General features: G+C 40.7%; 1 protein-coding gene and 1 non-coding gene across 2 annotated transcripts; both read right to left on the reverse strand.

Moving 5' to 3' along the window:
- Window positions 1–3,027: 3,027 nt before the first annotated feature.
- Window positions 3,028–3,132, reverse strand: LOC133291132 (small nucleolar RNA R71). The gene has a single exon (XR_009748768.1). It is a non-coding gene; the product is annotated as a small nucleolar RNA R71 (small nucleolar RNA).
- A 5,837-nt stretch (window positions 3,133–8,969) lies between these two features.
- Window positions 8,970–10,183, reverse strand: LOC133290950 (uncharacterized mitochondrial protein AtMg00810-like). The gene is made up of 2 exons (XM_061489143.1): window positions 9,472–10,183; window positions 8,970–9,085 (listed from the first exon to the last, which is right to left on the reverse strand). The coding sequence occupies exons 1-2, from the start codon at window positions 10,181–10,183 to the stop codon at window positions 8,970–8,972; spliced, it is 828 nt and encodes a 275-aa protein (XP_061345127.1).
- Window positions 10,184–15,070: the final 4,887 nt, after the last annotated feature.

The raw sequence follows: 15,070 nt of genomic DNA on the forward strand, positions 1-15,070 counted from the left end.
ATTGCTCTTTGTGAAGCTTAGCTGAGAATAGTGATTTCTTTTATCGCTCCATTTTACAAATTAAGTTTCCTTTAGCGCTTCTTACTTCACAACTGCTCCCTGAGGACGATAAATCTGGGGCTATAATACCCTATATTGCTTGACACGTACGCTTGCGTATAGTTGAAGAGGGTTGCTCTTAGTCAGAGTAGATTGCTCCTGTTGGCAATCCTGATTACTACTCTACACTCTTGCTCTCTGAAAGAAATATTCCCGAGCAACTCTCGGTTCGACCAAGCAGACACTTCAACTTGCCCACTGGTCTGGGGGTGGTATGCTGCAGAAATGGCTTCCTTCATCACTTATGATTGCTCTTGGTGTGCCAAACCTTGGGAAGATATTCTTTTTAAGGAACTTCCAAACCACTTTGGAGTCATTGGTGGGTAATGCTGCTGCTTCTACCCATTTAGAGACGTAGTCCACTGCCACCAAAATGTATTGATTTCCAAATGAAGGTGGGAATGATCCCATGAAATCTAGCCCCCAAACGTCAAATAGTTCAACTTCCAAGATAGGGTTGAAAGGAATTTCATGTCTCATTGATACATTTCCAGTTCTTTGGCACCTATCACAACTTGAAACAAAAGTATGTGAGTCTTTAAATAAAGAGGTCCAGTAAAAACCTGATTGCAGCACCTTTGCTGCTGTTCTGACTCCAGCATAGTGGCCACCATAGGGAGATGAGTGACAATGTTCAAGTATAGATTGCATCTTGATGGTCCTCAAAAGTTGAGGTCCATTAAGTATATATCACTCCACAAAACCCCTGTTTTGGTCACAAATCACTCTCTTTAACCTTCTTTTTCCATGAAGAGCAATTGTCTTGAAAAGTGGACCAGAGCAATACTTGAAATGGGAATTAGAGTAGGCCTGGAGCAAATTGACATTATCTTTTTCACATATGATTATTGGGTTGATTTGTTTTGATCAGGAAACCTGAGACCTAATAGAAGGGCCCACACATTAAGGAAAAGAAGGAAGAATGTTGCGGAGGAGGGAGCATAAAAGCCTGCTACAGTACAAAAGCAGTAAAAGGCAGCAATCAGGAGCCTCCACGTCAGCCACAACAGAGAAGGTGGAGGTGTCTCCCTGATTCCGAAATTCTCACCCGAGAAAAAGCACCAAGAGCAAGGGAGACCACTGCCATGCAGAGCTGAGCTGGCAGAGAGCAGACCGGCTATTGGAGAGGATTTGAAGAAGGCACAACCCTTGATAAAAGGGACGATGAGGATCTGACAGAAGAACTTTATAAAAGGAAGAATCAACCTTCATGAGAAAAAAGAGGGGGGACGCCATTCGAGGGCTTGCCATTTATTTTTCCTGATATTTTTCTTTTGTAATGCTCGCTAGGAGCTAACTTCCTCTAAGTAGGTGAGGGTTCCATAGAAGTAATCCCTTTTGTCTTAGGATAACTTTGCAAGGAACACATATTTTATGAATGAATTTTGAGCTGTTCTTTGGTTTAATATATTGATTCTGTGAAACCCTTTGGGCTGGCAACCTCATCCCGGGACCACTCGGTCGATGAAACACTGACAAGGGCATGCAGAGCAGTCTCAAGATCTTGGGGTAGTTCAGCTTGAAGAAAGGAGGGAGGAACACCTGGAATGAAGAGCACTGCCATGTGAATCCAGGCTCTTTTGAGAAGGCAGCATGGTTTCCTTGCATTTAACTCTAAGTTCTATGGAGTAATGTGGAGAGTAAGGCCTTGCTCTTTTACTTGCTTGTGGAAAAACGACGAAATGAGCATAATCCATTTTTAAAATATGCTACCAAGCAGGGTTAACCAAAGGGATGAAAATATGGAACCCAAAACACCTACTTAACTCTTTCTAAACTCAATCTCACATCAAACTTTTGTTATAACTTTCTTCACGACAACCAAATTGTGCTTATCTATTGCTGCTTTTATAATCATTTCACTAATTTCTTTTGAGTTACTTCAATTTGATGCCTTGATATTCGATGACTATGCTAAGTTATTCACTGCTCTCATCTAGTTCAGAATGGTTAACATTGTTTAACTAGCTGGCTAGAGATTGCTCCTTGTGAAGCTTGGTTGAGAATAACTACTTTCCCTTCATTTTTCTAAGAATTAAGTTTCCCTGAACGATTCCTTCTTCACAACTGCTCCCTGAGGACGATAAATCTGGGGCTAACAACACCCTGTATTGCTTGACACGTACGCTTGCGTATAGTTGAAGAGGGTTGCTCTCCGTCAGAGTAGATTGCTCCTGTTTGCAATCTCGATTATCACTCTGTATTATTGCTCCTTAAAAATATCCCTGAGCAGCTCTCGGTTTGACCAAGCAATTGGCGCCGTTGCCGGGGATCATTTGGCAAGAAAGGGCGTTTTTAAGAAAACATTGTTGTTTGTGTTTTTGAAATCTTTTTTGTTTTTATTGTGTTTGACTTCTTCCTATTGTATGAGCACAGAACCTACAGAACTTGGACTGGAAATAGTACATTTTGATCCAGAACCCGAGAGAACCTTCAGAAATAGAAGAAGAGTTCAAAGGTTAAGAAATAATACAATGGAGGAAGTTCTAAATAATGGTGAAAATGGTAACAATGAAAATAATAATCATGAGAATGAAGAAGGACAGAATGGAGGAAGAGGGCCATCGTTGAATGATATGGCTGCTCCCTTCAGAAATGGTCCAGAACGAGGCTATGATCCTCCTTCTCTGGATGTCCCGAACTTTGAAATCAAACCTGCAATGTTCCAAATGATTATGAATGCTTGTCAATTCCATGGATTGCCTATGGAAGACCCCCACAGTCATTTGGACAACTTTACTGAGATAGTTGATAATTTGAAAGTTCATGGTATCTCAGAGGAAAATATGCGAATGAGGCTGTTTCCATTTTCCCTAGCAGGAAAAGCCAAAGAATGGAGGAGAACATTGCCCCCAAATTCCATCACTAGTTGGGAGCAACTAGCTGAACAGTTTGTCACCCGATTTTTCTCCCAAGCAAACAAGCCCAAGTGAGGGCTGATATAGCATCTTTCCAAATGTATGATGGAGAAAGTCTTTATGAAGTGTGGGAGCGCTTTAAGGAATTAATACGAATTTGCCCAAATCATGGAGTTTCTGATTGGGGCATTTATCACACGTTTTATCATGGCTTAACCCCACCATTGAAAGCCGCTGTTGATGCGGCTGCAGGGGGAGATCTTTTGGATTTTACTTATCCGGAAACCTACCGGTTGTTGGAAAAACTTTCAAAAAAACATGTTCAATGGCCTTCCACACGGAACAATGCTTCCAAGAAAGCATGAGTTCTTGAGCTAAGCTCAACTGATGCTCTTTCAGCAAAGATGGCTTCGCTCTAGAATACTATAAAAAATTGGAAGCCCATGGAACAGAAAAAACCAACCGAGCAACTTCTCTTGACTCAATCAAGTCAAAGTTGCTCCATTTGTGGAGGTCCTCATGAATCTGAGGACTGTAACAATTTGGCTGTTGTGTGTTATGCAGGTGGTTACGATAATAACAACAGGAGCAATGATAATTATCAAGGGAACAACAACCGGGGATGGGAGAGTTAGAATAATGCTGGAGGTAGTGGAGGAAACTACCAGAACCGACCCCCATATCCCAGGCAGAACCATCAAAACTGGGATAAGGGTGAAGGGAAGTCCCAATCCTTTGAGACTTTTGTCAAGGAATACATGAATCTGAACAGTGCAGCCATGAGGAGCCTGGAGACCCAAATTGGTCAGTTGGCTGGAGCACTCAAACAGAGACAACCAGGGACACTCCCTAGTGACACAGAAAAACCTTCCTAGGAAAACCAGGAGCGTTGTAATGCTATAAGCTTACGAGATGGAAAAACTCTGCCACCTCCAGATTTAGTGGCACGATCTCGTAAACGCGAACTAGCAAGACAACCTATGGAAGAAGGAGTTGAGGAAGCTACTGACCCTCAACCCCTTGAAGCTCAGACATAATCAAGGGAGAAGGTCCAGAACGATGATCTCACTGAAGTCACACCAGTTACCACAACATCTGGAGCAGATGTTGGAGCAATGAAAGACAATGAACCAGTTTCAGTCCCAGCTATGTTCCACCATGCAAAAGGAGGAGTGAACCAATTGAGCCTCCTTTTCCACAGAGGTTAAAAAAACAACATGAAGATAGGCAGTTTAGCAAGTTTTTAGACTTGTTAAAACAGCTTCACATAAATGTCCCTCTGGTAGAGGCTCTGGAACAAATGCCTTCGTATGCAAAATTTATGAAGGACGTTTTGTCAAAAAAAGAAGGATTGAGGAATTTGAGACTGTAGCCCTTATTGAAGAATCATGCAAATACCTGACTAAGATTCCTCCCAAACTGAAGGACCCTGGAATATTCACCATCCCGTGTACAGTTGGGAAGAACTACCTTGGTCGAGCACTTTGTGATCTGGGCTCGAGTGTAAATTTAATGCCAGCTTCTATCTTCAAACAGCTTGACATAGGAGCAGCAAGACCAACCACAGTCACTCTTCAGCTTGCAGACCGATCCATAGCCAAGCCAGAAGGAAAAATCGAGAATGTCCTTGTCCAAGTAGACAAGTTCATTCTACTAGTTGACTTCATCATCTTGGATTTTGAAGCAGACCAAGAAGTTCCAATAATTCTGGGCAGACCATTCCTGGCCACTGGTGATGCTGTCATAAACGTCAGAAAAGGCGAACTATTCATGAGTGTAAATGGAGAGGAGGTGAAGTTCAATGTCATGAAAGCAATGAAGTTTGATGAAGATAGCACTGAGGAATGCTCTAGCATTTCAACTCTTGACTTGATCATAAGAGAAGAACAGCAGGAGCAGTTGCAGTCAGAAATAGGCATGAAGGACTTTGACGAATTGGAGGAATACCTTGCGTCCATTAATTCCATTCATACTGGGGACAAGAAAGAAAGGATCTTCGAATACTTGAACCGATCGGAGCAAGTTTAAAGACCAAATTTGCCCTCAGTAGAGGAACCGCCTACCTTGGAGTTAAAGCCTTTACCTGAACACCTGAAGTATATTTATTTGGGAAAAGAAAACACTCTCCCTGTGATTATTTCTTCTTTACTAACCCATGAACAGGAACTTCAGCTCACACAGAAGCTTAAGGACTATAGAGGAGCAATCGGTTGGACCATGGCTGATATAAAGGGAATTAGCCCAACAATCTGCATGCATAAAATTTTGCTCCAAGATCCTGACAGCTCATCTGTGGAGCATCAAAGGAGGCTGAACCCCAATATGAAAGAGGTGGTAAGAAAGGAAATCATCAAATGGCTTGATGCAGGTATAATATATCCTATCTCTGACAGCAAATGGGTTGCCCCTGTGCAATGTGCTCCAAAAAAGGGTGGCATCACTGTAGTTGAAAATGAAAAACATGAATTAATAGTCACCAAAAAGATAACTGGGTGGAGGATTTGTCAAGACTATAGAAAGTTGAATAATGCGACCCGTAAGGATCATTTTCCCCTCCCTTTTATTGACCAAATGCTGGATCATCTGGCTGGAAAAGAATTCTTTTGTTTCTTGGATGGGTATTCTGGATACAACCAAATCCCGGTTGCTCCTGAAGACCAACACAAAACCACTTTTACATGTCCATTTGGGACTTTTGTATTCAGAAGAATGCCATTTGGGCTGTGGAATGCCCCTGCAACTTTTCAAAGATGCATGTTTGCTTTATTCACTGATTTAGTAGGAGAAGCAGTAGAGATTTTCATGGATTATTTTTCTGTTATTGGCTGCTCTTTTTCTACTTGTCTTAATAACCTTGAACATGTATTGGAAAAATGTGTCAAAAGCAATTTAGTGCTGAACTGGGAAAAATGCCATTTCATGGTAAGAGAAGGCATTGTGCTAGGACACAAAATCTCAAGCAAAGGTCTCGAGGTGGATAAAGCCAAGGTGGAGGCAATTGAGAAGCTACCTCCCCCGACCACAGTGAAAGGAATAAGAAGCTTCTTGGACATGCCGGTTTTTACAGGCGTTTCATTAAGGACTTCTCCAAGATTGCAAAGCCACTCTGTGAACTCCTGGAGCAAGATAGGAAGTTCAATTTTGATGAAAAATGCATGACAACCTTCTTGGAACTCAAGTCAAGGCTGGTGTCTGCACCTATCATTCAAAGCCCAGATTGGAGTCTTCCTTTCGAATTGATGTGTGACGCCAGCGATATCGGCTTGGGAGCAGTACTTGGGCAACGGAAAGACAAAATCTTTAGAACTGTGTACTACGCCAGTAGAACTCTTACTCCAGCGCAGGTCAACTACACAGTGACGGAGAAGGAGATGTTGTCAGTTGTGTTTGCATGCGACAAGTTTCGGTTATATCTGATATGCTCCAAAGTTACAGTATTCACTGATCATTCAGCAATCAAGCAACTCTTTGCCAAAAAGGATGCCAAGCCAAGATTGATTAGATGGATACTGTTGCTCCAAGAATTTGACCTTGAAATCAAGGACCGGAGAGGAGGTGATAATAAAGTGGCTGACCACTTATCTCGATTAGAGAGGATAGCCTCACAAGAAGGAGATCAAATCAAAGAGACGTTCCCTGATGAGCAATTGCTAATGATCTCTGAAAAACATGCTCCTTGGTTTGCAAATATTGCAAACTACCTAGCTGCTGGAATAGAGCCATACCACTTAAGCTACCAAGGGAGAAGAGATTCCATCATGAAGCCAAGAAATCACAAACACTTTTTCCTAATTTTTGAAATCACCATTTAGGTAAAAAGTTGCCCACCCTCTTCTAAAATGAGTAAAATTATATTTCTCACAGTTCATGGGCTTCTTGTAATTTTTTTTTTTTTTGGAGAATGGCTTCTTGTAAATTTGATTGCTTGTGTATAAACTAATTTGGATTACAGTTGCGCAATGTTTAACTCTGAATTGAGATTGATGGGTTTTTTTTTTCTTTTTCATGGAGTGTTTCATGAAAGAATGGTTTTTATGAAGGTACTACTAAGTTTATGTGCTGGTTTTGTCTTTCAGTACTTATCAGTGCTACTGCCAGTTATATCTTGTTTTGCTACAAGAATTGCCATTGGAGGTGAGTGTAAGTTTTACTCAAAACGATTTAATAGCATACCAAGGGTGAATTTTTGTTTTCATCTTGGGGAACTAGACTACTGGTTGAAAATCAACCGAAGAAGAATTTGAAGCCCATGTTATATTTGATATATGACATCAATGAGGAATTGAAAACTGAAATGTGGTTTTTTATCCGAATGTGTATTCATATGGTTTGAACAATCGACAATTAAAGTTCACAATTATAGGATACCTGAAATGTGGTTTTTTAACCCAATGAAAGTTCAACATGGATTTTGCTATATACTTTGGTAGTCTATCTTGCAGCCAAGAAGGCTAGTATTATAATAAGCCATTAATTATGGCATATGAGGCTGGTTCTTTTTTCTTTTTTTCTTTTTTCAATAGTATAAAAATTAGTCAACTTTGTAGATGTTGCCAATGATAGACACGTGTCAGGTAGATACCATAAACTACATACGCAGAAAAAGAAAAAGGTCATATTTGAAAGGCCCTGACATGGAAGAAATTTTACATAGGTTAGTCTTCGGCAAGATAACATAGGGGATAATTGCGCATTTTATATAAAAAAAAAATCATGAGGCATTTGACATGGCCTGTATCTATCTAAGTGATTGTGTACAAGTTATCTTGATTGAGGAAATAGATCATCCTCTGTAAATCAAGATAGACTAGAATAACATTATTTTACATTTTCACATGGTATATCGTGCTAGGGATGGATTTATTCGAGTGAAAAGTTTATCTGAATAACTTCCTTTGGACTTTAGTCAACATGTTCTTCTGACAATTTTCATTTGCAGATAACCTTTTAAGATAGTCAGGAGCTTAATCTCCATTTTGTTGGCATCTTTGTGCTGCTCTAAGAATACTGTTTACTTTTGACAATAATTTGTTTCCAGATTTGGCGAGTCTTTGATGTCATTTTATCTTGGTTTTGCAAAGCATTACCCATGAAGAGAGGATTTAAGAAAGTCATGTACTGATATTTAATTAACAACGAAGCTGTCAAGGTACCAACTTGTAGGTCAGTAACCAATTAAAATGTGCTAATACATATTATTGTACCAATTTACATAGTCACAACTAAGAGAGTCCTGTTAATACATTCTACACCATCATCATTTGGATATTAAAAAACAAGTCTGATAGCAATTGTTGCATAGAATTTAAAACATTATAAACCACTGATCCATCAAAATTTGAATACCATCAATATTCAAATAACAATCATTTTAAAAACAGTCACTTAGTATTGATGAAGAAATCCTATTTTGATATGACACGACCAAAACTTCCAATTGGTTCATATTGAACAAAATCATGTCATATTCAACTAATTAGGAATTCCATCACTAGGGAATGATCATTCACCTTGTGAAGCAATAGCTGATCCTTGGATACTAGTATTCTGTCTACAAAAAACATATACATGTGTAAGAATTCGATATATATGTCACTGCTATCTGCCAGGGCTGCATTATGGATCTTGTAATAATAGCCCAGAATGAAAAGCACCACGAAAACAATAACAAGGACATAAGACATTGCTATTTCCTGAACAAAGTAGTCAGATACAGAAAAATGAAGACATTATTATCAAGCACCTAACTTCCTCTCAAATTTCCCAGCATAATGAGAAGCCACAACATTTGTGAACAACATATCTAATCAGCGAGCAGGAACCATTGGCGGCAGATGATGTTGCTTTTATATTGTAAAATGGGTACAGTTCATACCTAATTTTACAAAAACCAGAAATGCACTGCGCCAGGCCATACAGGGTCTTGGACTTGCTGTGACGAACTTCTTATGTGTCTGGGAACTCGCAGCTTCTGCTACTAAATCATTCAACATGCTGGCCAATGATTGTAATTCACAGGTCCTCTAATGGTGTTTCTCTCAAACACTCAACCACACAAGCAATTCTCTGAATATACCTCTTTGTATTACTGTATATGCCAAGTGCTTTTTGAAATGGTTTACATAGTGCTATTTATAAGCAATAGCAAATAACTAAGAATACTAATGACCAACTTAGGAAATCTAAACATAATAATGACTACTTCTTAGAAACTTTAAACTCATTAATGTCTACTAACAAATTCCTAAGGGACACACCCCTTTACCACAAAACTCTTCATTTTCTATTTTCTTCAATTAAATAAAGTTTAAACCCAACAAAACTCCCCCTTAAACTTTAATATCTCTACCGTCCTTCATTCCCATCTTCTTCTTGCAATTCTCAAACAACAACGTCGGCAGGGGCTTTGTGAAAATATCTCCAACTTGATCTCGGCTTGCAACATGAGTGAGCTCCACCTTTCCTTCTCTGACTTGATCTCGGATGAAATGAAACCTGACATCAATATGCTTACTTCTTTCATGATTGACCGGGTTCTTTGCTAACTCGATCGCTGATTTGTTGTCAACTCGGATCTCGGTTGGACCGACTTGCTCTTGCTCCAGCTTGCTCAACAGGTTTCTCAGCCAAATTGCATGACAAACACACCAGGAAGCAGCAACGTACTCGGCTTCGCATGTAGATAAAGTCACAATGGGTTCCTTCTTTGACACCCAAGTAAACGCCGTGTTTCCCATGAAAAACACATAGCCAGCCGTGCTCTTCCTGTCATCCACATCTCCACACCAGTCACTATCCGAGTAGCCTGTTAGCTTGTACTTGTTTGACTTTGAATAATGAAGTCCTTGCGAAATTGTTCCTTGAACATATCTTAAAATCCTCTTTGCCGCCTTCCAATGAGTATAGCTCGGCTCTTCCATAAATCGGCTTATTATTCCAACACTCAGACATAGATCCGGTCTCGTACATGTCAAGTACCTCAAACTTCCAACTAGACTACGATAAACACTCGGATCTACCTTTTCTCCTCCATCATATCTTGAAAGTTTAACGTCGGGTTCCATGGGGGTTGAAACCGGGTTGCAATCACTCATTTTGAACTTTTCTAAAATTCCTTTTGCATAGGCTTCCTGAGAGACGAAGATCCCGGATTCATCTTGTCTAACCTCCAAACCAAGAAAGTATCTCATCAGACCGAGATCCGTCATCTCAAACTCCTTCGTCATTTTCTTCTTAAAATCTTGATCATTCCTTCATCATTACCCAGGAAAATCAGATCATCAACATATAGAGCAACAAGTAGAATTTTACCTCCTTTCTTCTTTACGTAGAGTGCGTGTTCATACGGACATTGTTCAAGTCCATCCTTCTTGAAGTAATTGTCAATTCTCGTGTTCCAGGCTCTTGGGGCCTGCTTCAACCCATACAAAGCTTTCTTCAGTCTCAACACTTTTCTTTCTTGTCCGGCTTTCATGAATCCCAGAGGTTGTTCCAGATACACCTCCTCCTCGAGTACTCCATTTAAGAATGCCGACTTCACGTCCATCTGATAGATCGGCCATCCGAACTGGGCTGCTTGAGAAAATAACAGCCTGATTGTCTCCATTCTTGCTACGGGAGCGAACACCTCATCATAGTCAATGCCGACCTTCTGCCTATACCCTTTCGCCACCAGCCGGGCTTTGTATCTTTTGATCTCCCCTTTAGCGTTCATTTTCTTCTTGTACACCCATTTCACACCAATGGGCCGACTTCCTTTGGGAAGCTCGGCTAACTCCCATGTCTTGTTCTTTTCTATAGCTTTAATCTCTTCCTCCATGGCTGATTAACATTTCTCATCTCGGATTGCCTCTTCAAAGCTTACTTCTTCAGAATCTGCCAACAAACATACCAAGTGTGCTTCACTGGTGGAATCATACAGATCTTGTAGACTCCTCATCCTTGGTTGTCTCAACTCTTCTTCACTATCAGAATCATTTGGATTTTCTAAAATGCAGGTCGAGGGTTGTCCGACCTCAATTGATCTAATTTCGGGTTCCACATTCACCTCGGATGGACTACTCCAGTCCCAAGCATCTTCTTCATTCACCTTCACATCTCGGCTAACCATCACCCTTTTACTGACGGGATCCAACAACTTATATCCCTTAGTCTTCTCATCATAACCAATGAACACAAACTTCTTGCTCTTATCTTCTAGCTTTGTCCTCAACTGATCCGGTATGTGTGCATATGCAACACTACCAAAAATCTTGAAATGAGCCACTGATGGCTTTAGACCACTCCATGCTTCCTGCGGAGTCTTGTCATTCAAACTTGAATGTGCACATCTGTTCTGCACGTACACTGCACATTGTACGGCTTCTTCCCATAACTCCTTTGGCATGTTCTTTGTCTTTAACATGGATCGGACCATATCCAGTATATTCCGGTTCTTTCTCTCAGCTACTCCATTTTGTTGGGGTGAGTATGGCGCGGTCAGAAACCGCCTTATCCCGTGTTCTTCACAATATCTTTTAAACGCTATTGACACATACTCCCCACCTCGGTCTGAACAGACCAATTTGATGTATCTTCTTTCCAATCATCACTTTAAACCTTTTAAAGGTATCCAGCACCTCGGATTTTTCTTTCAGAAAATAAACCCAAGTGTTATGACTAAAGTCATCAATAAAAGAGACAAAATACCTTTTTCCACTGAAGGACCCCGGAGTTATGGGTCCACACAGGTCGGTATGTATCAACTCTAGAGGCTTCTTAGCTCGGTATCTTGCCATCCTTTGGAACGGGCTCCTCGCATGTTTTCCCAATATGCAGTCTTCACAAAATTTTCCTTCAGAGTTAATCTTTGGTAGTCCCACTACCATGTTTTTCTTCATCATCTCGGTCAGACCACTGTAATGAAGGTGTCCAAACCGTCGATGCCAAAGAGACATCTTATCCTCCACCTCGGCTTGCAGACAGCCGACCTCCATGCTCCTTAAACTCAACTTGTACATTTTGTTCTTCTCCATCTGAACTCGGGCTATCAGACGCCCTTGTTTGTCTTTCAATAGTAGAACTCGGTCTGTCATTAGAACCGAGTAGCCCTTTTCCATCAACTGTCCAATGCTCAGAATATTGCTTTTGAGCTCAGGCACGTAATACACGTCCCGAATTGTACCAACTCGTCCATCCTTTTGCAAGAAACAGATCGTACCTCGACCCTTTACATCAATTTTGGACGCGTCTCCAAAAGTGACATGTCCGGCTTCCACCGTTTTCAACTCCTTGAACAAATGTTTGTAACCACACATGTGATTACTGGCACCAGTATCCAAATACCACTCCGACTCATCCTTTGAACTTGTTTCACATGGGCTAGCATAAGAACTCCTCCATCTCTTATCTCTCCTTTCGCAGCAAAGTTTGACGTCTCGTCAACTCTGCTTTCATCTCGGCAATCCTTAGCGAAGTGCCCAACTCGGCCACAGTTGTAGCATCTGTCCGAGTTGTAGTCCTTTGAGTAGTGACCATACTTGCCACACTTATAACATTCTACATTACTTTGATTCGACCACCGACCTCTTCCACCTCGGCCACGTCCTCTATCTCTCCAGTTTTGCTGACTCGGCTCAGCTCTTTCTTCATTTCTCACCTCATGACCTCGGCCACGACCACCTCGACCATTTCCACGACCAGCTCGTCCACGACCTCTACCTCGGATGTTCTGAGAATAGAGCGCCTTCTCATCCTTAATGGTTGTTTTTGTCTGGAGTGCTTTGTAAGAACCCACACCGTTAATTAAGGTATTTAATTAATTAATTATGTGAAAATAGGAAATGATTCCATAATTGACCCTAATAATTATTAAGAGGCTTTAATAATTATGGTAAGTGATTAAGAATGCTGAAAGTCGCTTTTCGGAAGAAAAGTGCAGATACCGGTTCTGCTAGTCGGTATAAATGCGTACCGAAAAAGTATCCCGAAAAATTAATTTAAGTGCATGATAATTACTAGAATGTTATGTAGGACTTGTAAATCGAGTTTCAAGTCCAAATATTGAGAACTGGTGCTAGAAACTGATACTGGCTATGAAAAGCGCGTACCAGGAAGGTGCTCGAAAAAATGTAATAAAAATATGATAATTCTTGGAAAAATGTGTAGTTTTAGGTTCCAAAGTTTGGGATCCAAATGCTAAGCGTAGCAATTAAAGCTAATACTGCGTGTTTAAGTGTGAGTTGGCTATTTATACACTTACTAAGGGCACATTACCCTTAGATATCAGATTTTCCTTCGTGAGAGAGGCTGACCAGCTGCTTGAGCACTGTTCCATTGGTCTTCTTCACCTTCTCTTGAGCCAAGTTGGGACCTTTGGCATTGATTCTTCTCTTTTCTTCTTGTAAACACTTGGGAATCATCTTTGTGAGGTGTGAGGGTGCCTTGCTTGGGGTTTTAGTCACTGTTTCTGGTCAGGGAGTATGCTGAGTTGGGGTGTCGGTTGAGAGCCACCTTCTTCTTGGTTTGTGAAGCTTCAAGAAGCTACCTTTGTGAAGAAAAGAACCATCTTGTGCTAGCATTTTCGTGTTCTGTCCTAGTCAAAGGTTGAGGGACTGTTGGTGAGCTCCAACAGCCTCTTGGTTCTGATTTTTGAGCCTTGGTATGTTGTACCACCCTTTGATCATGAGTTTTATGCTTAAAAATGGAAGCTTGATGCATGTTAAGGCTAAAAGATGATATCTTAACGTTGGGTAATGTCAAACACACCTAGAAATGCATGTTTAAGTGTTTATAATCGGTAAAAGCCCAACCTTGGAAGGATATCTTCACGAAATGCAGTTTCTGCATTTTGTCGTGAAATATCCGGAAATCTGCCCGTGGAATATCCCGATATTGGATATCCAGATATGGTATCCGGATGTGTGATATTCGGAGATGGGATTCTGGATATCCGGATATTGATATCCAGATATACACAGTGGGATATCCGGATATTGCATATCCGAATATGTACCGGAGGAATATCCGGATATTCTGGGATTTCGTAGCACAGTAGCTGTGATGTGTGTACAGTAGGCTATTGGGGGTTTGTGGACCCTAGATTGATGAAGTTGAACTTCTGTAATTAATGAACTAACTCAGAATCATGTGATTGAGGGCTTGTGGCTTTGTTGGAAGCCTTAAGACATAAATCGTTAAAGGAGAACGTAGTCTTTATGTTAATGCTTTTGAGTTATGTATGTTGATACACTTGCTGGTCCTAAATCAGATTTGTGATCTGCTGTGTGTTGGGCTTGAGCTGTGAGGACTCTTGGCATTAGATAGTGAGCTTGCAAGGTAAGCTTTCGTGTCCTCGATTTAGCCATGTTGTGGTTCCACCATGTCCCATGGGGGTATGGTATATGCATGCTGTGTTACATGCTTTTGATGTTTTGGAAATGCTGTTGAGCTATTGTATGTTAGTGCCTTGTTGATATGCATGGAGGTGTTCCACCTATACGGTAAGCCTGAGTATGTAGAACATACAATAGGGTGAGGTTGTGGGTGAGGTGCAACCGGTGTTCCTTGTACTACATGTAGGAGATAGACGTATTCTTACATTTCTCTGGCCAGTAGAATAGTGATATACACACATGCCCTAGATATCTGTTGCACTACATAGTTTTGGAACTGACAATGATATAAATGCTTTTAGAACTTATATTGCACATGTAAGTGAGCTTGGGGTGGAAGATCCTTGAGGACCCCTTGTCTTACTGAGATTTCTTGTTTAGAGATCTCACCCCACATTTGGGTAATGCTTATTTCAGGTTCAGGTAATGTTGAGATCTCAGGCGGCAGGAAGCCGGAGCTGAGTTAGATTTGCTGTTATATTACGCTGACATGTTGGATGTTGGATATGCATGCTGCTTTATGTTTTTAGTTCAGGTTATGATTATGATTATCTTGTTGAGACGCTATTGATTTGGTGAGCATGGGGATTGTCCATGACACATAGACTTGTTTATGTCTTATTTTACTTGGAGTTGTAATAATGTATCAGGATATGGTCCAGACTACGAGTTGTAGATCCGTGATTTTAAATACACACTTTATTTATATATTGAGGTATTTCAGTAGATGTCTTATTGCAA

This window comes from Gastrolobium bilobum, unplaced genomic scaffold (assembly GCF_033153095.1).
Source record: "Gastrolobium bilobum isolate Gb01-03AN ecotype WA unplaced genomic scaffold, APGP_CSIRO_Gbil_v1 utg19757, whole genome shotgun sequence".
Taxonomy (NCBI): domain Eukaryota; kingdom Viridiplantae; phylum Streptophyta; class Magnoliopsida; order Fabales; family Fabaceae; genus Gastrolobium; species Gastrolobium bilobum.

What these genes read in the sequence shown, in the direction of transcription:
- LOC133290950 (XM_061489143.1), bottom strand. Translation starts at nt 10,183, where the DNA reads ATGACGAAGGAGTTTGAGATGACGGATCTCGGTCTGATGAGATACTTT. An exon ending in CCCGGTCAATCATGAAAGAA is followed by an intron (nt 9,086 to 9,471) that starts GTAAGCATATTG and finishes GCTTATAAATAG; the next exon opens with CACTATGTAAACCATTTCAA.